The following is a 25,477-nucleotide window of genomic DNA, read 5'->3' as shown; positions in this document are numbered from 1 at the left end:
GTATATTCTTCAAATCTTATCTGGACATCAGCAAAAACATATTCCGAGAGGCTGACATCCTCGAAAAGAGGTGGGTAGCTAGCAGTCACTCAAGATGATCTGTTCCCTATTAAAATATTCTGACATGAAACTTTTTTCAATCAAAAGAGAAAATAATTTCCAATCGAAGGAGGAAAGAGGAAACTCTTTTCTGGTGCTTACACCAAGCACCCGAAAGCAAAGGTAACAATCACCCTAAATTATTTCAAAATTTTAAAACCATTGGGTGTCGAGAACAGAAGTTATACCGTTCAGAAAATGAAGGTTTTTTCCTATGTTTTTGTACGGGGTTAGATCAGAAAAGACCTCAATCATAATTAATAATTTATAATAAATTTATAAAAGCCGTTCAACGACTTTTCCAAGATTTTCACGTGCATTACACACAACTGATGGCGTAAGTCTGAAACCCATTTTCTACTTCAACATGATAAAATAATTAATTTTTAGGTATCAAAACCCCCAAAAAATTCAGCATGGGTTTGTGGTCTATTACCTTTTTCTTTGATTTGATTTCAAAATTGTGTTTCTTGATGAAACATACCTTCATAGTAGACATACATCTTCCAAGAACTGAACGGATGAGTCAACCAAAGGGTTACTTAAAAATATTGTGAAGGGACCAAGACTCATTATTGTCCATGCATGAGGTGACATGGGCTGTATACCTAATTATCAACTATGGCTCTATGCCATAATATTCAATTTAATCCAGCCCCCAAAACAAATTCTAGGAAAGCTGACATGGTGAAATGGCTGCAGGAAAAAAGCATTATGTTCACCCCTAACATGATCATATCAAGATTATAGAAGTTGATCAAGGTAAATGAAAGGCATCGTATTAGATTTAAATTTAATGAAGTTCTGCTTGAACACAGACATAACGTTTTTCGACTTCCACCCTACCATCCGGATTCGAGTCCCATTGAACTCGTTGGTGCTACTGTCAGAAACAACTTGTCTCAGAAGAATGTGAGGAAACTGGCGGAGCACAAGTTTGATCAAATCACTTCTGAGGAATGACAGAATCGTTGCCGACATGTAGTAAATATAGAGCGAAAATATTGGGAACATGAAACATTCACAGACGTTTAAACAGAGGTAAATCCAGAGATTATAAATTTAAATGACGATGGCAGCACAATCAGCAGTGAAGATGAAGAAAATTTGTATTCAGATCGCGATAGATTGAAGTTTATTTTTGGATAAGTCTATTAAATATAACACTTTAATGAAATGTACTACTACCTATAATACTTAATAGAATATCAAAAGAAACTACAAAGAAGTCATGTTCCATTTGTTACACCCTAATTAAAACTAATAATAGGTACGACACTGGCCGACAAGGGGCTTATCATAATCCAATAGTAATTTAGTTGAGTCTATACCTGCGCGATCGCTCGCCATCAGCCGTGTAGTGTACTGTAGATAACTTCCGATACATTTCCTAATTCGAGTTAAGAATGTACGGTATTGAAAATGGAAGTAACTTGGTTAGAAATATTGTAATTTGTATTTTTTGTAAATTTTTTAATTGTTCAATTTTCAATTGTTGCTTGCATTCTATTTTATTTTAATTTAATTTCAGAGTTTTTTGCTTAATATAATTGTTAATTTCAGCTATTCATTTCAATTTTATTGATTCCTTCAGGGATTTCAAACCACTTCATATCATATTACACAATGGAAGTCCAAAGTAATGAACTAATGAAATTCAGGGAGAAACTTTTTCCAAAGAATAAAACAACATAGGAGTAGTTTCTTGAGTATGCAGACCAATTTTCTATATTTGAAATCTTCTTTCGAAGAGACAGGTTTGAAACGCAATCTTTTGAAGCGCTTAAAAATCAGCAGATTTAAAAATTCTGATAATTTACTGAATGACCACATAGAATCGAATTTTTCTCATGAAACTCTCTCTCTGAAACTCATTTCTGATTTGTTAGATAGCTTATTACATGTTCACTTGAATTTTCAGTTTTTACCTAAGCACAAATAAAATTGTCAGTAACTAAGAAGTCAAATGATTCAAATTGTTATTATATTGTACATGTCCATTCAAGGTAGAGTTATTACCCATCACATAGGTAGAAAGTCACATGATTAAAATTGTTAGTAAATAATACATATATTGAGTAGAATTCAATTAGAATGAAAATGCCTAATGAAGCAATTGTATAGCGAAAAGCATGTTGCCATTTTGTAAACTATCTATTAGTGGAAATCTCACAATAAGGTGTTACTTGTCAATTTCCACCATTTTGCCTTCTTGTTAAGTTTTCTAGTAAAAAATGAAACAGATGAAAATATTTTGTATAATTTATTCAATAGAATAAGATGACACTGCCGTGTTTCGAAAAGCGTTGAATGACGTTTTGAGGTAAAAATTTTAATATCTCAGATATTGAAAATTAAAAAGTAAACAGAGTTCACACAAATGCATAATAAAAACAGGATATCACAGTTCCTGGGCACACTCAAAAATAATGTCAGACATCTCTTCAGTATTTAAAATAATCTCTTATCCTATCCGTATTTACAATATAATAAATCTATGAAAATTTAACGAATCATTAGCCAAAAATTGATCGGACACCTAGCTAGAGACTAACAAAGACATCGTAAACTTAGGATTTTTGCTGCACACTGTACTTTGGTAAACATAATCCAAATTTGGTTTCGATGCCTGAGAAAATTGGCAGTGATACCGAATAACCACCTATGTGATCTGCGTTTTGGGGCTTCACATCACCCATCGTTGACACTTGCTTCAATTCAGATCCTGTCGGTCGCCTAAAAAAGAAAATTATGTTCGGTATACAATGTTGAATTTTTCTAAAACATGTTAAAGCTAGATTACAAAACTAATATAATGGTGCTGAACCTTTTAGAAAGAGTATTGATGTAATAAAACCGGATTAGTGCGTTGACTGATTTGTTCTTGAAATGCCAAATTCGACAAAAAAAGAGAACTGACTAGTTAAAGATGAGAATACGTCATATAATAATAATAATTTATTTGTTCTCACACGTATGTTCTTACTAGTATGAACTATATGATTCAAATTGTAACATTATATGAAGCACTAATTAGATAACAAATGATAACAAATGAACTGAAAAAACCACAAAGTCTAAGACTGTCTGTGGTGTGCATCTAGCCTATGGTAAATAGTATCGATTAATAGTGCATGAAGCCAATGACAATATATTTCCACCTTCAAATTTGAATTTTATAGTAAATAAGCGTGTTTAATATGCTACTGAAATAGTGGTCACTTCATACAATACTAAAAATTACAGATCAAACAAGTAATTTAACATACAATTTTCCCAACATTAGTAAACAAAAAAGATAATATATATATACACATACATACATATACATACATACATATACACATATATACATATACATTTACACTTTTCCAAACATTCAAATTGTGACTTTATACTCGATATAAAAATTTAGGGGATCATTTTTGAGAAATCAAAAACTTGTAGCAGTGATACAAACCACGAAATTATATCAAAAAAAGTAAATACACTAAACGTTTTTAGAAAACATCACTTCAACAACAGTCCTTAAAATATGGCAACATTGGATACTTACGTTCCACCAAAATCGACGTATAAGTATCTTTGTAACAGTTCATATGTTACTAACGTTACACCAAATTGAGGGGAGGATCTCAATACACGAGCTGAAACAAATAAAATTGCTGATGAAGAAAAAAATCAACGTGAATGGAATTTTTCAGTTATTTTCAAAGAGATGACAAAATGTAGATAGTTTTCAGAAAAACTTCAGATATTAAGGAATAATATTATTGGCCTGGTAGGATTATTGAATGCTACTCAATAACCTATCAATGTGATGACTGCCTTGCAGTTTTATTACGATATTTAGCTTAAGATTATTACAATCACAATGTCAATATTTAGAAAAAGTTATAGAAACATATTTCGTAAATAATGCCTCATATCCCACTGCTTGGGATATGAGGTAATCCAATGTTTCATTACGAGTCTTTTGAAATTTGACAAGACAAATCAAACAACTACTAGTTAAATCATATCGCTCAAAATTTGGAGAGAAATAATTTCATTTAGGTGTTGAAATATATAATGTTCCAAAAAAATTCAAAATAAATCAAAAACAACAAAATTAAAAACGGAATTGAGAAGCTGTACACTGAAAAATGACAATTAAAAGAGTCCAAACCAAGTTACGTCACGACGTTTCGATTGTTAGTATCCACAATCGTCTTCGGGTGATAAGAGTCGACCTTCAATTTTGGAACAGGCACACTTGCAGACTGGTTTCTGGCTCATTAGCCACTCGTCAGTGCAAGATAGTGGCCATCATATTCCTCTGAATAAGAAAGAAAAACTTTCTTAATAGTCAGTGGGCTATGCTTGAAGACTGGCAGTAAACAAATCTAAGATATACTTATACAGTAGGTTGACTGGCATGAACGTTTAAAGTTCATTTCTATAGATTTGTTTACTGCCAGTCTCTAAGCATAGCTCACTGACTAATAAGAAAGTGTTTCTTTCTTATTCAGAGGAATCGGGCAAATTTCTGATATGCAGTTGGTTAGTACCTCGTCCACTAGATGGAGTGACATTTTGTTTTTTGCTCCAACTTAGGAAGAGGAATGAAATACTCTGAAAGAATTCCGATTTGCAATTATGGAATATCTTTGACTTTAGGTCGATGATGGCCACTATCTTGCACTGATGAGTGGCTAATGAGCCCGAAACCGGTTTGCAAGTGTGCCCGTTCCAAAATTGAAGGTAGACTCAGTTGTATTGCCAATTGCATATGCAGAAAATTTTCTGTGAAGATTCCTGCGCTGTCGGATATAATCCAACGCCTTTCGTGGTATTAGCCAGGGGAGTAGTTGTTTTCTGATAGGCGTCAGTCCATTCAACCTACTGTGTAGGTATATCCGAGACTGGCTTGAGCGTTTACAGTTCATTTAACTTCATTTAAAAAAATATGATTATCTTTCATTACCTGCCATTTTTATCGACGTCTAAAATGTTGCTCTTTTTGTTTTCCATAATAGAAATAGAAAGAAAATGATTTCGGCGGAAACTCTGGTCGGAAAAGGATGCCAAGTGATAGAATTAAATCAAGTAGAAGGAAAAAATCTAACGTTTAAGGCACGAATTACCAGTTCCTCTGATAAAACAGAAAAATACTTCAAGTAAACCGTTTGTGTGTGGTTTCTTAGAATTATTTGAGGTTTGAACTTCCTTTATCTAAATAAGTGCCAACAGATTTTAAATTCATTCTAAAGAAAAACATTTGAAATACTAAAAATATCAAAACCGAAATATTCGGATGAATAAGTTAAAAAAGGAAATATAAAAAATGATTGTGACCTAATATGGAAATGAATTTATTTATAAGTACCAATTTCTCAATGTTATCTGTGAGAAATACTTTTGTGTAAAGTTGAAGCAAGTTTTTCTGTATAAAACTGTTATGCCAGTTTGTGAGTTTTCTTATATGTTTTCAATTCAGTGCTTTGTAAAAGTTCTAAAAAAAAACAAATATTTTTGAGCTCAGACATTGATGTGAAAGTATATTTTATATAGCCCCAAAAATTTTTTGTTATCAGTGTCCTACAAAAAACGTCTCTTTGAAAAGCATTGAATGGATGAACACCCACAAAAATAGTTCTGCATATTTCACCACCTGTGAAAATCATATTGATAATGTGTTGATTTGAAAATCTATGAAGTTCTGGGGGAAATGAGATATTTTCAGCCAGCACATTCAGCGACTAAGAGACGGGATATTTTCTCATGGAATTGAAGATTCGCTCTTCTAATATACAAAGATGTTACGATCATTCTATTCATTTTTATTCTAGATGTTACTACAAGAAATGGAGGAAGCTACTAGAATAATGTAGCAAATGAACTAAATACCTCAATCTGTCTGGCTGCCGTTGATTTTGGAATCAGTTTAGGTCACATATGTTGGCTTACTTATAGTGATTGGAGAAAGAAACATGATTCATTAAAGTGAGTAAATAATGTAAGTGAAGAAAATGAATTAGTCCAGTTATTAGTGAGTTGATGATAAAAGTTGTAACTCAATGAATGTGTGTCAGGTATTTTAAAAAACCTCTAGATCTAACATATTTATCCATTAACTGATACATACCATTATACAACACCTTCATCATATAGCAATCACCATGAATATAAAAACAAATCATTAGTGAAACAAAATACTAGGATGTCACAAGTTCTACCGAAAAAAACTTTCTCAAAGAATAAACTTATCATTTAATGTCCTGCTTATTATGTACCTGTTGTTCCTTTCCATAAGGCGCTGAAACCCTCCTCCATATAAATTTTTCTAGCTGCATCTAGCAATCCGCTGTAAGTTGTCTGCCCCGCTCTTGCAACAACTTGTAACCTAGTTTTGATTACATCGGCAGGTGTACAAAGGGCGGCTGCAGGGATACCAGCCACTATACCAGCACCCAGCAAGGTAATCGGACTATTATATCCATTCTCATCGGCAAATTTAGCTTTCGTATGTGCATACACTGGAAAATATATACCGCTGAAAGGTATGTCTCGAAGAAAACAAGCTCGGGATCCTTTGTAAAGGCCCAAAAAGCCTAAATCTTTGACCACATTCCACGCTCTTACTTTCGCACCTCCCGCTATTTCTCCAGCCACTTGCAAACGAATTTTAACTATTTCTAGAGGATTCGTGAAAATTACTTGAGAACCTCCAGCCTGAAAAACAAAATTTTTCACAAAATATTAGTTGTTATATAATTTACTGAGAAACTTTTGTACTGTACCACAACATTCAACGAGTGAGAAACGTGTTCATTACTCGTGAAATTGAAGTTGGTCATTCGTTCAAGTAATGAACATTTATCACGAGTAGATTAATATATGTTTTCTATAACTCATAAAAGCAATATTTCGAAATAAGAATCATTTGTAAAGAATATCCCAAATGGGAGTATTACCCTTATATTTCATAATATTTTTGTTATTTCATTCAATTTCAAATGGTTTGAAAACTAGGAGATTGAAAAAAAATATAACGTCAGAGGCATTTCACTTTGTTACTCAAGTCCCGTGTTTTTTTTTAAGGACAACACAAGCACCACAGGAAAACCCTTAAGGCCCTCTAAGAGCGATGCCTATGCGAAAGTTGTGATTTACATTGGATTTGAATCGGTGGAGATCAAATCCATTTGGAAAAACGCAGTTCTCCAAATTAAAGAGTTCTTGAATAGAGAAGTTCGAGTTGTACTGAGTTGAACCTCAAAACAATGAGTGACCACTGTGCGTCGCGTATTTCTGATATGGTGGAATCAAATGTGCCAAGTCACTTGAACACTTCCAGTGAAAGTATCTAAGAAGAGAGACAAATCTCCAACCTTCCTTCGATGGTCCAGAGTATTAAGGTTGCAAGTAATGTTCGTGTCTTCAATTGGGTGGATGGCACTTTTCTGGATGAAATCCAGCAGCTTCAGGGCGGAGCTCCATGAATGAGAATAGTACTCCAAAGGTCTGATTTAAGCTTCATGAAGCATCAAAAGTTGCTAAGGTGTGTGAAGTTTTCTGGTTCAGAATAGTGTTTCAAATTTTTGAAAAGTTGCTTTTGCAATTCACGGGCAACCCCATATAAAGTATAAATTACAATGTTAAATTATAATCAAAATAAAACCAGATAATGTACTGAATTACAAATTGCAACTAAGAGTAGGTTAAAAGGGGTACATTTGAAGTTTAAAAGGGGTTAATTTTAGAGTATAAAATGACAAAAAAATTAGCGACATTTTCTGAATAACGACTCTGTGTCTATCTATGTATTTTTTTTGTGTAACGCATATTTTATATCAAAAATTTATACTAAAATATATTAATCACAGTTCAGTTTCTATACTTACACAACAACCAGCTATAACCTCTCCATAAATGGGAATATTTCCGTTTTTATCCATCAATTTGTCCCTAACTAGATCATTCATCTGAAAAATAAATCAACTACCATTGAGTAAAGTTTTGATGATGTAATATTATTAATCAATTGTTCAGCATACGGAAATATTTGATTTCTTATTATATTTACAGGGTTATGGTGATTTTGAGGAAAAATCCTATATTAAAAAATGGATTTTGATATACAGAGTATTACAAGCTCAATTTTCCTTTATATGCCTAGCATATACTAGCAGTGGCGGTACTTTATTGAAGTAGATAAAGCTGATTCACAAATATTTAGAATTATCATGTATTATGTATTTACACAACAGCAACAACAAAACCCAATAAAAGTATAGAATAAATACAGTACAAAGAAAATATCACACTTATTGAAATAGTCTAATTGTAATAGGTATACTGTCTTAAAATATAATCTAGGTATGTATTGTATAACAATAAAGCAGTTATGATATTCAAATATAATTTGAACCACCATTTCTTTCAATACGAGTAAGTAATTTAAAATGTTCGTTAAACCCTTAAAATATCAATTATTCATGCATCTCTTCAAATATAGCCTATTACTGAAGGTTTGATGTACTGTCACTGATTCCGATGCATATGAATTGTCAAATTCTGCGTTTTTCGTATTCAACCCCACTTTTTATCCAGAATATTCTGCAGTGATCTTGAATAATTCATTTCAGATATAGTACAAGTAAGAGTATAAGAAATGTTCAAATTTATTCGTGGAAAAACGGAAAAAATATTCACCAATGTTTTTTTATATTAATACTTCAGGATACAATACAAATTACTGAATTTTGGAATTTTGGCAAGAAATGAAAAGTTAAGTTAGCAGAATATAATAATTCAACATTCTTATTATTAGTAGGCAATAATGTAAGAAAAAAATTAAGTTTAAAAGGTTAATACGCAACAAAAAGAAACATACTATAAAAATTACTAAAATGATTTCACAGATACTGGTAACAGAAGGATAAATGCCAAATTGAAACTTGATATTTTCAGTCAAAACTTACATGAGTAATAATACTAATGAATATGCTTTATTGTCTAAAGGTTGAAAGGTCGGCATATCATAAACCTTCGAGAATGAAGGTCTATGAAATATTATTTTTCGCAAAAGCACCTCTGCAAATTATCTCCTTGAAATATTGAAATGACAAAACCAATAACTGTAATTTGTAATAATCTTCCAGTTCAATTCTCAATCTTCGCAGGTTGTTTATTCAGTATCTTCAATTTTGTTTGTTTGTAGAAATGATAAAGTGATTAAATAGTTTTTCGGATTTTTCAATCTTGTTCTGCAACCTGCAACTGCAATAGCATCACAATCGATGAAGCAACGAACAGCGTAGTGTGTGTGGTGAAAACCAACAGAACACTCTATTTGTGACTTACTAGGTTTGATAATGTTGACATAGATGGAATAAAAACCTACAGACTTTGGTCATCAAATCCAGAAGATATTTTTTTTAAATAAAACAACTTACGGTCAATTTGATAGCCTTTTCAGGAGCAACACCCAGCAGTTGCGGAACAAGCCCTCTGTACAGTCCGAAGACACCTTCATGTCTTATTACTTTCTTAAAGCAATCAAAACTATTTCTATACATCAGCTCACCAATGAAAGAGCCTGTTCTTTGATTTTGCATTCTGGTTTTCACCAAATCAATTGGGTATACAGCTGTTGCTCCAACAGCTGAAATACATTTAAGATTTGTTATGCCAGGAAATGGTCAATAATTATCTCAATAATAACGAAAATAAATACAATCAAGTTAAACAACTGTACTAATTTTGATTACCCTGAATTAATGAGTAGACTCACCTCCGGCTATTGATCCCAATGAAAATCTATATGTGCTCTCTAAAATTTGAATTACCACTCCTCGATCTTCGGGGCTCTAAAAGAGATAGTTTAAAAAACGCATTAAAACTCAAAATGAATATTCACAATTCGACCAAAATATTCAAGTGAAATGTTCCTGGAATTGCAGATAGTTTCTGAACCAGTACCTCACATTCCAACTGAAGAGTTTCATTTGAATTTTCCATTCACATCAAAACTATTCTGGTACGTAAAACACTTGACAGTGACCAAATATATTTTTGAAGGTAATGTCATGTTTGAGTGATGTTGCCATGGTTCTCCAAAAGTTACACAGGGACATCCAAAATGATTACTGAAATACTCATTGAATGAGCCTTTTTCCTGAGAATAGTACAGCGAACGTGTCACGAGAGGCGGCACTAGTAGTAGAGACAAACATAAACTATTCACATGTAAAACAGTGTTATTTACGTAATATTAATTTATTATTTAAAAATATGAATCTGATATAAAAAATTATTTTGTGCTAGTATAATGCCAACAAGGCATTACTGTTTGCGAATTGTACGTCGGATAATCGATATCCGGAAGAAAACGTGTTTTTTATACCATTTATAAAACCTTATATTAATGAGGTTAGATGTAAGAAATGGATACATGCTTCGAGGAGAGTGGATTTAACAGTGCAGAAAATAAATAAATATTCATATGTATGCTCTAAACATGAAATGAATAGTAAATTTTTCATAGTTAATTACCATTGATTAGAATGAGATATAACCTCAATCGTTTATTAAATTATATTCATCCATTATATTTCATTATATTTATTTCATCATCATCTATATTTGATTCATATTTCACTCGGAAATAAATCTTAAATTCATAATTATTTTAAATTTATTTTATTACAGTTTGAATATACTGCTACTCTTTTACTAGAGTCTGTATACTAACCTGTCTATTAATTAACTATTTTTCCAGTTACTTTTAAATTACGGCATGCAAGCCAACGTTTTAATGTTACAACATTGTTATCCTTTACAGTTGCAAATTTTAGTTTTGCTTCAGTAACATTTTCTTCTGTTAAAAACATTATTTTTTAATTGTACTTTACCATATGTTCATATGAGGATTAGGCAGTGTTTGTCCCTACTGAACTACTAGCGCTGCTAGTGAGTTTTTCGTACATCAGGAAAAAGGTTCATTCAACAATGATAAAACACATTTATTTTAAACGTGAAATTAAAAATGAATGTCATACTTCAACCAATTTATGCCATAAAATATATTATGATTGCTTCAGTAGTACCTTCTGAAGAAGGTACCTATAGAAAAAATACAATATATTATTCAACAAGTGAAAAACATGGCCACAACTCTAATCTTCCGAAAACTTTGAAAACCAAATTGGTGGCCGTTCAGATACGATCAGGTAGCAGTTTCATTAAAGTATTTTTTGAATGTTTTGAGAGCTAAATTTATGTGTTTTTTGACTTCAATTGAAATGTGAAGAGTTGAAAATTCCGATCACCAACAACCACTTTTTAAACATTGATGTTGATTCCGATCACCAACAACCACTTCCTAAACATTGATGTTTTCTTTGAAAATATCTTAAAAGTATTGGAGCAGGTATATTCTCCTCATGTAAACATCACTTTATCTGGAGATTTAAATATTGACTCTTCTATCAGTTCCAGGGATAGTACACATTTTAATAAGCTCACTCATATACTTGATAGTTTTATTATGGCACCCGTCGTGAACTGGCCTAGGAGAGTTACATATCATTCTGCGACTATCATTGATCATGTATTCACTAACGTAGTTGACACGGTGGTTTGTGTCATTGACAATGACTTGTCTGATCACCGTACCGTATTGTTCGAGTTTCCTGAACAGAAATCAGAAAAATGTAAACAAACCTTTCAAATCAGAAGAAGCTTTAATAAACAAGCCATTATCAATTTCAATAATGCTCTCACAAAAGAAAATTGGAATGAGGTGTTCAGGTACTCGAGCCATGAACCATCTTTCAGTGAATTCATGGATGTTTTTCTATTTCATTTCAATACTCATTTTCCATTGAAAAAATATTTTGATAAGAATAATGCCCGCAACAAAAAGTGGATAACAGGCGAAATTAAGAAATCCAGTATAAAACTGAAGTATTTACACCATCTTAAAAAATACTACCCTCCATTAACAAATCAGTACAAAAACGCTAAAAAGGAACACGAAGTTTTAATAAGAGATACTACCAAAATAGAATCGGTAATTCTAGCAATGTCAACAAAGCGATATGGAATGTTATATCTGAACTCAACAACACGAACGTGAAAAGTCAACAACCTATAATTATAAAACATGGCGATATGACATATGACAACCCTATTGAAGTATCAAACTTATTTAATGAATTTTTTATAAATGCTCCATCACAAAGTATAAAAAAGGTGTGAGTGAAAAATGTAACATTTCTAATGAGATCAAAATATATATGAATGAGTACTCATTTTTTCTTGATCCTTTCACCCCTCCCGAACTGAAAACATTATTGAAATTTAAATTGAAAGATAAACATTCCTCTGGACAGGACAAAATCCCACTTTTCATAATCAAGGCGTGTTTAGAAAATATTATTGAACCTCTCACTCACTTAGTGAATTTGTCCTTTCTGACTGGTGAATTTCCACAATGTCTGAAGGTTGGAAAAATCATTCCCATCTTCAAGAAGGCATGTACAACTGTAACATCAAGCTTCTCAAAAGTATTTGAGTACTCATTTCCTAACCGACTTTTAACGTTTTTGTATAAATGCAATATCCTCACGGAAAATCAGCATGGCTTTTTAGCTGGTCGTTCCACTAATACTGTTATTATCGCTTTTTTTAAAAAGGTCATAGAATTCATTGAGGCAGGCGAGTGCCCTGCTGGGATTTTTTGTGATCTCAGCAAGGCATTCGACTGTGTCAATCACAATCAGTTAATTACGAGGTGTAACATTAGAATGGATTTCTTCTTTTTTGAAACACCGTCATCAGTACGTATGTATTCCAAATATTCAATCTGAAAGAGTTGGTTTCGTCAATTCAAAGAGTAAATCCATTAATATTGGTGTACCTCAAGGATCGATCCTGGGACCTATTTTATTCATATTGTACTCACTGGATAAATTCTTGAAAGGCATTCATGTAAAAATGTATGCAGACGACACGTCATTGATAATTTCACAAAAAAACTAATTTAATATGCAAAAAGATACAGAAGAAGCTCTAGATTTGATGCAGGACTGGTGCAATACAAATTTTCTTAATTTGAACGCTCGTAAAACCCAAATTATACGATTTCATAACTATCAAAGGAAATGCGATCCTCTCAGAATCAAGATGAGTGTTGATGTATCCATTGATAGTACAGATGAAACCAATTTTCTTGGACTCTTTGTTGATGTAAATGTAAGGAATCTCAAACATATACTGGAAATACCTCAGCTAGTGGCTCTATACCATGCACAGGTTGTGTCACGAATTAGGTATGGAATATGTTTGTGGGGAAATTTCACTTTGACAAAAAATGTTTTTTCTATACAAAAACGAATAGTAACAATAATAGCTAGAGTTCCTAGTACACATTCCTGTAGGGACCTTTTTAAACATTTTAGAATTTTGACCCTCATATCTGTCTATATTTATGAATTATCCGTCTTCATTTTTAAAAATAGACAAACATTCGTTTTGACGGGAGATTCACTCTGTAAATACACGTCAAAGAAAAAATTACCACATTCCATTCACAAAATATAAGGTCTCCGACAACGCTCCTACAATTATGGGTCTGTCTATTTACAATCATTTACCCAAAAATATACTTTTGACTTTTATATATATTTATTCTTAAATGACTGTACTCTGTTTTAGTGCTCTTGCATTATTAACTGACCATTCCTATACATTTTATATGTCATGTGGGAAAATAAATATTATTATTAAACCCTGGACAATGGAAAATATAGGCATCAATTTTCTACTCTCACTATATTTTGGACCGGGCAACTGCGGACAACGATTGCAACTGTTCAACGCTATGTCCACCATATTCAACCAGGAAAAGACAAAAAAATTGTATACACTCGAAAAAGACAATAACGTGGATATTTGAAGTCTGATAGTCTTCAATATTATCAGATTGTATGTTAATATCAACGACTGTCTGGTCTATTATGGTTCTATTTGCGTTCTTCTGTAAAATTTGGTTAATCTACTGATCCACTATTACTCGCTTTCCTCACATTTTCTACATGAATTATTCTCAAAATTTTTTGGTATCTTCAGTACGTTTAGTAGATTAGTTGATGTTTTCACAATATTACAAATTTCAATGACCATGTTGTAATTGTTTTCATCACTGATGTATCATCCTCTGGCTGGAGATTTTATAAAACTTTGGAAACCATCATATCTCAAATCTTGAATACTTGGTATATACTTCAATCACAAAAAATTAAAGAACAAAAACACACGTACCTAAATTTTAGAAAAAAGAACCCTGAACAGTTAACAAGTTGATTTCTAGTTACAATAAATAGTTTCTATAGTAATGCCAAGGACCCTTGAGTAAGTTGAAAGGAACTTATGCCTTTGTGGTCTCTAAATTCTGTTATTTGTTAGTTGCTCATATACGAGGTCTGATCAAAAGATAAGATGCATTTTAATTCTTCTTTTATTCATCAATTTCAATTTTATCCCCTTCAAAGTAGTCCCCGTCAGATATAATGAACTTGTGCGAGCGTTTATTCCAATCCTGAAGCAGTTCAGTTTTCATCTCCTCAATCATCGCAAAATGCCGTCCTTTCATGGGTCTCTTCAGTCTTGGGAACAAGAAAAAGTCGCAAGGTGCCAAATCTGGTGAATACGGTGGCTGAAGCATGATCACTGTGTTGTTTTTGGCCAAAAAATTACGAACAAGCAATGACGCGTAACCATGTGCATCTTCGTGATGCAAACGTTATGAATTGTTTTTCCACTATACCGGACGTTTTCTTCGTATTGCTTCTCGTAAGCGAAGCATAACTTCAACATAATACTCCTTATTACCCGTAAGACCATGTGGCAAGAACTGATGCACTATGCGACCGTAATCAAAGAAAACGGTGAGCAAAACCATGACTTCTGATCGAACTTGGCGTACTTTTTATGTTCTTGGTCCTCCTGATCCGATTCATCACCAGTTATTAAACTTTTAAGCAAATCTGGATCGCAGGTGACGTCATTCAATTATTCCTAGGCGATGCTCTTGCGACGATTTTTTTTGTCAAAATTAAGCAATTTTGGAACAGACTTCGCTGCCCACGCTTCATGACCAAAATTTACGAAAATATCGCATAGCATGAGCCAACCAATATGCTCAGTACAGACCCCTCTTTCCCAATGGGCACTTTAGGCAAGGGCCCAGGGCCCCACGATCGATAGGGGCCCCCCTAGTTCCTGTCAGATCACCAAATGATAACCAATATTTATTACCAAAAAACTTATATAATTCGAAGAAATCGAACCTAAATTACTGACTACAATACCGTCTTACTAGCTTTTACATGCGCGAAGCTATTCTACTCTCACCCAAAAATTAGGCTTTCCGTCTTCAGCATGCTTAGATACATTTGAATATATAATGGTATACTAAGCACATACACATTTTAAAGAAAAATCCTCAGTAGTACACTCATCAGTGTGACTCGCTCCATTCAAATTGAGCGAACGCAGCGAAGTATGAAGCTCCAAGTTTGAATTAACCAATTAATTTAATTGAGAAATCACATAGAAAATTGAAACCAAACTCTCCAAACCAACTCTCCAACCTAACTGACTAAAATCTACGAGGTCTCCACTTCTCATACTCTCGTCCAACAGCCCTCTCAGCCGTCCATTACAACCACGCTACCCTACCTGCAACAAAATGGGGACCAGACCGGCTCACTAGAGACTCCTGTTACCGACCCGATTTCTTTCACTGTTACAAAATACAATTAAATATATAAATATGTTTTTATCTTTAGTGCAATCTCTAATGCAACAATATTTAATTCTTACTTAATTGTATTTGTTTTATAAATTGAATTTAATAAAATTTTTATTTAAGTAATTTTTCCACACCGCTATGTTACTTTTGTGATCTATATTACATTTATCTATTCGTTTCATGTGATTATTAATAAAAATAAATATTTAACATTGTTTATCTTGTTTCTTTGTCTATTCTAACAAAATAGTGTTCTGTCAAAGTCATAGGGGCCCCATTATCCTATTATGCCCAGGGCCTCCAAAAGGTTAAAGACGGTCCTGGCTCAGTAACTTATCTAATAGTGATTCGACAATTCTCTATTACAATTTTCTTCACTTTCTCAACATTTTCGTTGTTCTGGGACGTCCAAGGCAAAATTTCAAGTGTTTTTGAGCACTTAACTCCATTTCTCACACAAAATTTGATGCAAATTTTTTAACCCAGTTTTTTGATACCAGAAAATTGCCAAACAAGCAGAATACTTGTAACTTTTATGCCTCTCACTAACAAACTAAACACGCTAAATAGCTGAAATTGTGAACATTATGTTCGAAACAAGTGTTCCGAAATGAAAAAATAAAAACATCGCTAATCAACTGTACTTAGCCAGAGAAATTTGAATGTTCACCTTATTTTTTGAACAGACCTCATATCTAGACGTAGAGTGTATCATTTTGAATTTGTTCAGAGAATGACATGTACTCTCAGTCTTATTATTTTACAATCATTTTGAGAAGTCTGGTAAATTCAAAACAAGCACTTTGCCCAATCGCCAGAAATGCAATATTCTTCCGACGAGCCTTCAACCAACAATGAGTTTTCTTCATCTCCAGAAGACACCAACTTGGTTGACGAAACACGTGTCGAAAACAGTATTGCATTTCTGGTGATTGTGAAAAGTGCTAGTTTTGGATTTATTGTATGCCAGAGGTTCCACTTTTACCTTTCATTAGTCTGGTAGAGTCCACTAACTTGATATAGAGTGTGAAATATAAACATCTGTTTTTTTCCCAATCCATCTACCCCTCTATCCCAAAAATCTCTTCAACAATGACACCTTCACCAAAATATTTTGTAGAATCATGAATATTCACACCGAAATCATACTTACAGATACTGCATGGATCTCTGCCAATCGATTAGTGATTTGTTTGAAATACTGTTCTGGGGCTATAGCGGAAAGATCATTATAAACAATTCTCCTGAAAATAAAAAAACAAGGGATCAAACCAAAAAAAATTGAAAGTACGGAGAACACAAACCCATCCCAAGCGTTGTTATCTTCCTTGTACAAATATCTAAGTTCCAAAGAGCAGCACAATCAAAAAAACATTCAAAATGAATCGTTTATCATGCAAATATATAAGCGACATTACTTACAATTTCTCATAACGCCAATTTAGTTCTAAGCATTCGAAATCTTGAATAGGATTATTAATGATCGAAATAAGGTTCATATTTACCCAGATTGATGAAGTACGTCAGATAAATGGAAGAGAATGTCTACTTCAAGAGGCGTCATTTGAGACATGGCCTGGGCAGAATGCATGAATTCTTCCTTGCTAACCTCTTGCGTCCGATGGCCATTAGTTACGTTGAGATAGATACGTTTTGCCAGTTCCATATTATTTAAAAGTGAATTGAATGCAATGAAATATGGAAAACTTATGCGACTTGCTCCTTGCGACTGTTGTTGTGCTGCCTTGAAATCCAAATGAAGAGTATCAATTAAAAAAAACAATGAAAAAACTCAGTTCAAAGTCATATGTTAAGATGCATTCAATTGGAATATATGGAAGAAATGATACTTGATGAAAATCCATTATGAAGTATTCAAAAAATACACATTAATTGAAGATTTCCTCTTGAAAATTTACAAAACCGCGACACGTGTTTCGCTATACAGTAGCATCTTCAGGCGTCACAATACTGACGCCCAGTATTGTCACGCCCAGAGATGATATTGTATAGCGAAACACGTGTCGCGATTTTGTAACCTTTCATGTAGAAATCTCACATTGGAGTGTGCTTTTTTGAATACGCAAAAATCAATATATTAAATACGAAGTAATTTTATTATGACCGTAGGAGAACTCAAAACTAGGTCCTAGTGTAGCAATGAGCTACATAAAGAGAAAAATTAATTGGCTACCGTTAAATATGGTGAAACAAATACTGATGTCGGTTGATATTACGAAAATTATAATGAGGATTATCAAGTCACTCATCAGTAATTATTTTGCAAAATTCACTGAAAATTTTTGTACCGTACTGCTGGACGTTTGAAGTGCCAATACCTAAATGTTTCAACAAGTTTGAAATGTAATTACTTCATGTATCACTTTCAAAATTATTTTTATACAGTTATCAAAACATCAATTAACTTTTTTATCTTACCTCAATCAGATGGGATTGGACCTGTTTGGTAAGCAAATGACTCTTGATGCTAACCATGATTTCCTGAAAATCCAAAATAGAAATAAAACCTGTACCATTTTTATCAGCCCTTCTAAAACCTTCAATAGCATATTCTTCATGAAAATCATGCAGGAACTGACTGAACTCGTTATAAGTTACTAAGCGGTTTTTCTCTTTTCCGAAATAGAGTTGAACGAACGGAGACTCCATGTTGAAGGGAATTTTCCTGTGAAGATCTGTCTTTTGCATTACCTCAAGGAACTCCTCTGTGAAAATAGAATACAATAGATGTTATTGCGTCATATGGGATAATTTTGTTGTAGTGCTTTTTTAAGTAAAAACAATATGCGATAATATTGTTAAATGAATTCTGTTCATTTTCATATATAATTAAACACTAATAGAAACAATAGTATCTGAAAGATATTGAAGATAGTGAAGAAAGGTTTTGACATTCTACTTCTCAATCTTGATACAAAAATATGGAGAAATTGAAATTCAAAACTGTACTTTCCCAAAAATTGATCTTTCCTAAAAATATAACCCTTTCCATTTATATTAAAGATATAATATTAATTTTTCCTTTCATACAATTAAGTTTATTGTATTTCTCGTTGAAACGTTGTTTTACCACATAAATTATTTCTAGGGTAGAAAATGATGACTCATTAAGTGTGTGTCAGAACAATAACACTCACAAATAATATTAATTCCTTAATGCTATAGTGGGTACCATATTATTCTTTAGTGCATCTTTAGACAGCACAAACGAACTGGATAGTTTGCCAACTCAAGGGTATGCCACGTAAAATTGTCTTTGGGAAAACATAATGTGGCATTGGGACTCATTATTAGTCAATGCAAATGCCAATCTAATTGGAAATTGCACAGGTTTAAAATGAATTGACACATCTGTAATGGGAATTCGTGGTATTGAAATATTTTCACCTCGGAACTTGCCATTTAAAATTGTGGCTTCGACAACGTTTTTTATTAATATTTATAATGACTAATTGTGTGCCGTTGCACAGCCGTGGTGAATTCAAATTACGAAGCGATCCAACCTTCATGTTTCAGTTGCAAATTTTGCGGTGGCATGCCTACCAATTCCAACGAATTCAGAAACTATGTTGGATAATTCACAGCTTCGGTGGCATCGCAAACGATATCTACGCAGTGAGAGAAGGCTTACTGTGTGAGAGAGACAGGAGACCGGCTTCGTTCTCATCCCTACAACTTGTTTACTAAGTGAGAAGTGACACCAGTAGACGCCTGGCGAGAATAACTGATCTATGATCAGGGTTAAAAATGATTAGATTACCAAAATGGCTATTAAAAAATTGGGGTTGGTGATAGAAGGGTAAAAATTGAGGGTTATATGTATTTTGTAAAGCCACATCATCAAAAAATAAAAAACAAATTGTCCGAAAAAAAAAGGTTTGGGGTGGAGCACCCTTATTGCTTAGGGATATGAAAAATAGACTGAAACATATTCTCAGACCTACCGAATATACATATAAAATTTAATAAAAATCGGTAAGGCCGTTTTAGAGAAGTAGGTACGGTTTACTTTGCTAAGCTTTCGCTTCTAGTGGGAAGCTTCTTCAGGGCAATAAAAATAAGAATAAAACAATGAATTCAACATAGGAATTGATAAAAAGAAGTGAAACATCTGATGTTGACAGACGTAGCTTCAAAAAGATGGCCGTTATCAACTGTCAAAGTTCGGAAGTCCCTGTTTGAAGACCGTATGTATATATTTCCCTCATGCATTAAAGGAAGTTAAAATAGGCATTTGTTGTACTTCTAGCTTCACATTATTTTTGATATTGTAGAAAATTGAGAAAACAGTTTTCCCTCCCTCCCCCGTAGATTGAAACAATACAATTCTGGTCATAAAAGAATTGTTGATTTTCATTTTTGTAACATATATTTTTTTCGAAATCTTTATAAAAGGAAGGCATTAACTTATGATAGTTATGATAATGGTAAACAGATATTATCTCTTCATATCACCATACTTATATCATCACAACTCATTTCTAAAAATGGAAGTCCTGATTTTGTATTCTTATAAACCAACAGGTTAATTTCTTATATTCATTTTCAGTAATCTTTTTTTTCACATGATTTTTTAGACAAAGTTGTGATATTGCAATGACTGGAAATTACTTAAGGTAGGTAGGTCAAATAATTAAAAAAGATCTATATTCGTTTGATAAAACAATACTTGTGATATTTCGCTATTATTAAAAAAAAATACATGACAAAAAAGGCTTTAGCGTTTCAATACCAACGACCTCGTTCCACTCTTTCAGAAGCATGTCATTATCTAAGAACATGGTTATGACCTCCAAAAACCGACAAGGTCAGATATGAACATAGAAGAAACGGTCTTAGAAAATACGTAAAAAAAGGGTACTTACGAAAACTAACCATTCCATTTCCGTTGGTGTCAAATAACTGAAAGGCAGTTTTGTACAAGGCGTCTGGAAAGCAGAGTAGCCCTTCGAAGGCTTGAAATTCCGGATATGAAATAAGTCCATCCTTGCTCGTGTCTACTATGGCAGCCAAAAGTCTTAGCGTATCAGCGTTGTAATTGTTCTGGTCCAAAATATTCAAATATTTTATCACGAAATCCTCAGCTGTCATAAATTTCTCTCCGTTTTTATCAACGGAGGCATACTTGTTGAAGATTTCTCGTAGATGTGTTTCGTTTGCCCTTTTCAAAAATCCGCCTCCCTGCAAAGATAGAAGCTTATCGTAAATAGTAAACAAACTGTATAATTTCAGAATGATAGGAAAAACAATAACAAACCTAAATATTCCGTTTTTGCAACTGACCTCTACTGTATAAATTCTGGTTCCGACCATTTTTTCAATTTTACGTTAAAAAAATGAACAATTTTAACCCAGTTCTTATTGCACACTTGCGAATAAAACGCCTTGGAACAGTCCCATACCTCTACGTAAGCGAGGTGTAAAAATAGTCATAGCACAGCATTTAGCACATTATGTATTATGTCGAAAAACAAATCTGAACAATAGTACGTGAATCTGAGTGGGAATCTCGTGAAAGTGAAAATAAATAATATAAAGTTGTAAAATGACATGGTGTAAAAATAGTATAAAAACTGAACGTGTCAAAAAAGTGACAAAGGAAACGGGTAAGTGAGATGAGGGGTCGACTCGAATTTACCAGGTGAGTTACTTAAATACTCCTGAGAAGCTACAAAACTTATTCACCATAACATATTTGTAACTACAATTAATCAATCAGCAATGTTTCAATTTGTAATCCTGGTAAATTACACAATTTCCATTTTTAAATTCATAATTACCACATAGGTGGCGCTAGTATTATTGCATTTATCGCTTTTTCAGTTAGTACTAACCTTCAAAAGAAAGGTGTTGAAATTTCCTGATATTCTATTCATAAGTTTGAGAGTTATTGTGCTGAGAGTGATACTACTTTTGTTATTTTCAAAACAATGGACCAGAAACAATTTCGTGTTTTAATTTTACACGTCTTCTTGATGGGCATCAGAAACAACAATTAAACGTTGGTTTGGTGACTTCAAACGTGGTCGTAGAGAAACACCGATGATGCAGAACGCAGTGGACATCTAAATGAGGAAAACATCAGGTAACACCAGAAAAAAAAAATCCACAAAATCGTTTTGAATGATCGGAAAGTGAAGTTGCGTGAGTTGGCTGACATTGTAGAGATATCAAAAGAATGTGTTGGCTTTATATTGCATGAGCATTTGACTATGAGAGAGCTCTGTTTAAAGAGGGTGCCACGCAAGCTCACTGTTGACCAAAAACAAGAACGTCTTGATGATTCTGAGCAGTGTTTGGCCATGTTCAAACATAACAAACCGGAATTTTTGCGTCGATATGTGACAATAGATGAAACCTGGATCTATCACTTCACTCCGGAATCAAAACTATCGTCATCTAAGTGGAGAGCAACTGGTGAATCCCGTCCAAATCGCCGAAAATACAACAAGTAAAGGTCGATCCTATTCGAAGAAAAAGAAAGTGCTGCTTCATCAAGTCAATTCACAATCAATGAAAACAATGGCAAAATTGCATGAAATTGGCTTTGAATTGCTCTCGCATATACCAGATTCGCCAGATTTGGCTCCCAGCGACTACTGGCTGTTCGCAGACCGCAAAAAACTGCTTACTGGCAATTTATAATGACATTCACGAACCCATGAAACGAGATGACTTTTTAATGTCGATTTCAAACGATTCTTACTATCTTCAAACTATTAATGACCAAATAGCTATCTACCTATTACGAATATACAAATAGTCAAAGTATTTATGAGATAATTTTTGGAGTCTCGTGGTGGCGGTGGTAGTGGACGGATGTGCTGATAACGTCCGCCCACAAAGAAGGTGCGCGGATGCCATGTGCTACCGTGAGGCTCCGTTTTGTGTTGTGTTAGTCCATTGTGAGAGTCTTTTCAAAAGTGAAGAATAAGAGGCCCCCTTTATTCACGCCGGTATCCAGGCCGGGCAGGAGGCGACTTAATAAAAAATTCAATTGTTTTTATGAGAAAAAAAAGTTCGACAAAAATGGGTAGCAGCATTGCTTCGTGCAAGACCGCTGCGCCCCCCAACGAAGCTCCTTTCAACCTTGATAGGAGGAGCCTGGCCTAATGCGACCGAGAGGGAAGCAACGGCCATCCAAAATACATAGGGAGAGAGAGAGATAGGTACTTTTTTCTTTTTCGTTCATTCCTTTGCGTACTAGGCGACATTTTTGGTTGAGTGGAAGAGCAATTGAATGATGACTTGTCATCATGCAAATTGAACTTCGCCTTTCATTTTCATAAAACAATTCATCTAATAACAATAAAATTGAATCTGAATAATTTGCTTGAAATGTATTTGAAGATAATAAAGACGATATTATTTTTTTTACCGTAGTATGCGCTGGTCAGATCCTATCCTCCAAAGCCCCAATACATTCGCGAGGGCGCGCCAGCATTATCAACCAACGACCACACCCCACACCGTGGGGTAAGTGATCATTGAGTCCGAGAATCATGTGCCCTGAGCAAGGGCAGTGAGCCAAGAATGACAGCCTTCTGCATCTGTCCGGCTCAGATTTCTGCCGCGTTATGTCGATATATATAGGCCGATACCGCATATGCTTGACATGTTGATAGCAAGTGCATTAGGGTCTCGGACGCTTCGTGGCAGGCCCTGCACCTTGGATCAGGAACCTCTATACCTACTTATATTACACCCTTTATATAGGTACCCATCACGTGACTGCGGTAGACTAATGTGTTGAAGACACCATCCTGGCAAGCCATGATGAACCCCTCAGTTTCCGACTTCAGCCCACTCGATCTGAGGAAAGCGAAAGTCAGACGCTTGGATAAGCCAAGGTCTTCCATTTCATTGAAGAAGACCCCATGTTTTGGCTTATCCTTTTGTTTCCGCAAAAGTGAGATGATCTCTACGGCTTTTATATGAGCTTTTTACTGAACGGGTTCCAACTCGCGACAGAGTTGCGGTCACCTCGTTCAGTGTCGAAAACTAAACCGAGTTCATCAGCTTCTCGGGCAGCTGCCCTAAAGAGAAATGCTTCAATTGCTGCTCTCTCATGGTCGCGGACTTGCAGAGAAGGGGATCCGACGATATTATTATTATTATCAAAAATGCCATTGTATCGAAAATCTGTCCTCCAATACTGCAAATCACGATAAAAAACTTATGATTTAGTGGTATCTAGAAACGTTATGAAATGTTTGAAGCAGAGTCAGCAATAAATTGCAAAAGTTATGAATAATTACAGTTGGGCCAACGAAAGAATACTCATACTTTTATAAAGCATCCTTTTCATCGATAAGAGAAAATGGGAAACAAAATAGTTTACGGTTCCGGATGATCAACGAAAGCTCTTATTTGGATCATCGCTTGCACAATTGATGCTGTATCACTATGTAGTTTTATGAAAAGTTTCTATAGTTTCACTTATTTTATTTGATAAGTAATTGTATTAGAAATAGTCAGTAAAACTTGAAGCTAAATAAATAAATCAAAATAAATCAAAAACCACTACACTCAAACTACACGAATATTTGTTTTCACATTTGATAAAATGTGGGCATTTCATATTCAAATAAAACTTTTTAATGGGGTAATTATTAACTCTAATCTGAACTTGAGAATTGCTCTGTTCCACCTGTCGAAAAAAAAATGTAATCAAAAATATGTTTTACAGAATGATACATAGTTTAAAATCTGTTTTTCCGTTAATCAGCTGTCGCCCCCATACGAACGACAACTCTCAGAAGTTGAGAAACTTGTGCGAGCTAAGGACTAACGGGGTCTTACCTTTTAACGTGTGATTCCTAACATAGTACAGACGAATTTTCTGAAATTGGCGCAAAATTGTAGCATGGAAATTTTCACTAATAAAGTAAGGTTAGATGTTTTGGAGCAGAAACCACTTCGTTTTGTTTCCTTTAGTTTTCCGACTTATATTGATATTGAAATTTACATTTCGAACTATTCCTACTGAGTAGAAACGTTGGAAAAGGAAATATTTCTAAATATTGATTTCCTTGTTACGTATGTATGTATGTATTTCCAATTTGAAAAATTGGATTATTCACTTAATTAACAATAACACATACAGTGTGTCCGCAAAGTATGGAATAATTTCGATATTTCCAAAACCAAAGGTCGTTTTACAAAAACCCGAAACACGTCGATTTTTAATTTTAATGTTCTACATTTCACAATAAAATATCATTATACAGGGTGATCCATATTAATGTGATGACGTCATCGGTAATTTTTTAAATGCAACACCTTGTATTTGATGTCACTTTTAGATAGTCCGTAACGAGCTGATTCTGAAGAGGTATGATACTTGGGGTCTAACGGACAGAATTTGAACGATGTGGGCTTAGAAAATAAATTTTATCGATATCTAATGAAAGTAGAAATTAGTTAATTATTTTATATTTTTTCTAATGATTAATTCAACAATGGAAAAGTAATCTAGTAATAAATACATGACTCAATTAATGTTCGAACTGTAGTCCTTGCTGTATTTGACAGTAACCTAAACGTTGAATAAAT

General features: G+C 33.8%; 2 protein-coding genes across 5 annotated transcripts in view; one reads left to right on the top strand and one right to left on the bottom strand.

Moving 5' to 3' along the window:
- Positions 1-2,349: 2,349 nt before the first annotated feature.
- Positions 2,350-25,477, bottom strand: part of aralar1 (calcium-binding mitochondrial carrier protein aralar1) — a 38,900-nt gene continuing 15,772 nt past the window's right edge. For 2 of the 4 annotated variants that reach the window (XM_074169639.1, XM_074169636.1), the window contains exons 2-11: positions 20,788-21,103; positions 18,341-18,627; positions 17,407-17,645; positions 17,055-17,145; positions 9,878-9,953; positions 9,540-9,748; positions 7,986-8,066; positions 6,375-6,813; positions 3,656-3,746; positions 2,350-2,835 (exon numbers count right to left, since the gene is read on the bottom strand). In XM_074169639.1, the coding sequence (XP_074025740.1) occupies positions 2,670-2,835; positions 3,656-3,746; positions 6,375-6,813; positions 7,986-8,066; positions 9,540-9,748; positions 9,878-9,953; positions 17,055-17,145; positions 17,407-17,645; positions 18,341-18,627; positions 20,788-21,013 (1,905 nt within the window). In that variant the 5' untranslated portion in view covers positions 21,014-21,103 and the 3' untranslated portion in view covers positions 2,350-2,669. Of the gene's footprint in view, positions 2,836-3,655; positions 3,747-6,374; positions 6,814-7,985; positions 8,067-9,539; positions 9,749-9,877; positions 9,954-17,054; positions 17,146-17,406; positions 17,646-18,340; positions 18,628-20,787; positions 21,104-21,179; positions 21,346-25,477 lie in introns of those variants that run through there. The other 2 variants (XM_074169637.1, XM_074169638.1) reach the window with 2 other exon arrangements.
- LOC111511271 (sorting nexin-4) overlaps positions 21,424-25,477 on the top strand; it is a 35,105-nt gene continuing 31,051 nt past the window's right edge. The window contains exon 1 of the mRNA XM_074169640.1: positions 21,424-21,563. Coding sequence (XP_074025741.1) covers positions 21,538-21,563 — 26 coding nt within the window. The 5' untranslated portion in view covers positions 21,424-21,537. The remainder of the gene's footprint in view (positions 21,564-25,477) is intronic.

The sequence above is a fragment of the Leptinotarsa decemlineata genome, unplaced genomic scaffold, assembly GCF_025532065.1.
Source record: "Leptinotarsa decemlineata unplaced genomic scaffold, Ldec_3_MD MMD2_P_RNA_scaffold_5, whole genome shotgun sequence".
Classification (NCBI taxonomy): Eukaryota; Metazoa; Arthropoda; class Insecta; order Coleoptera; family Chrysomelidae; genus Leptinotarsa; species Leptinotarsa decemlineata.
This window is presented reverse-complemented; position numbering and strand designations above follow the sequence as displayed.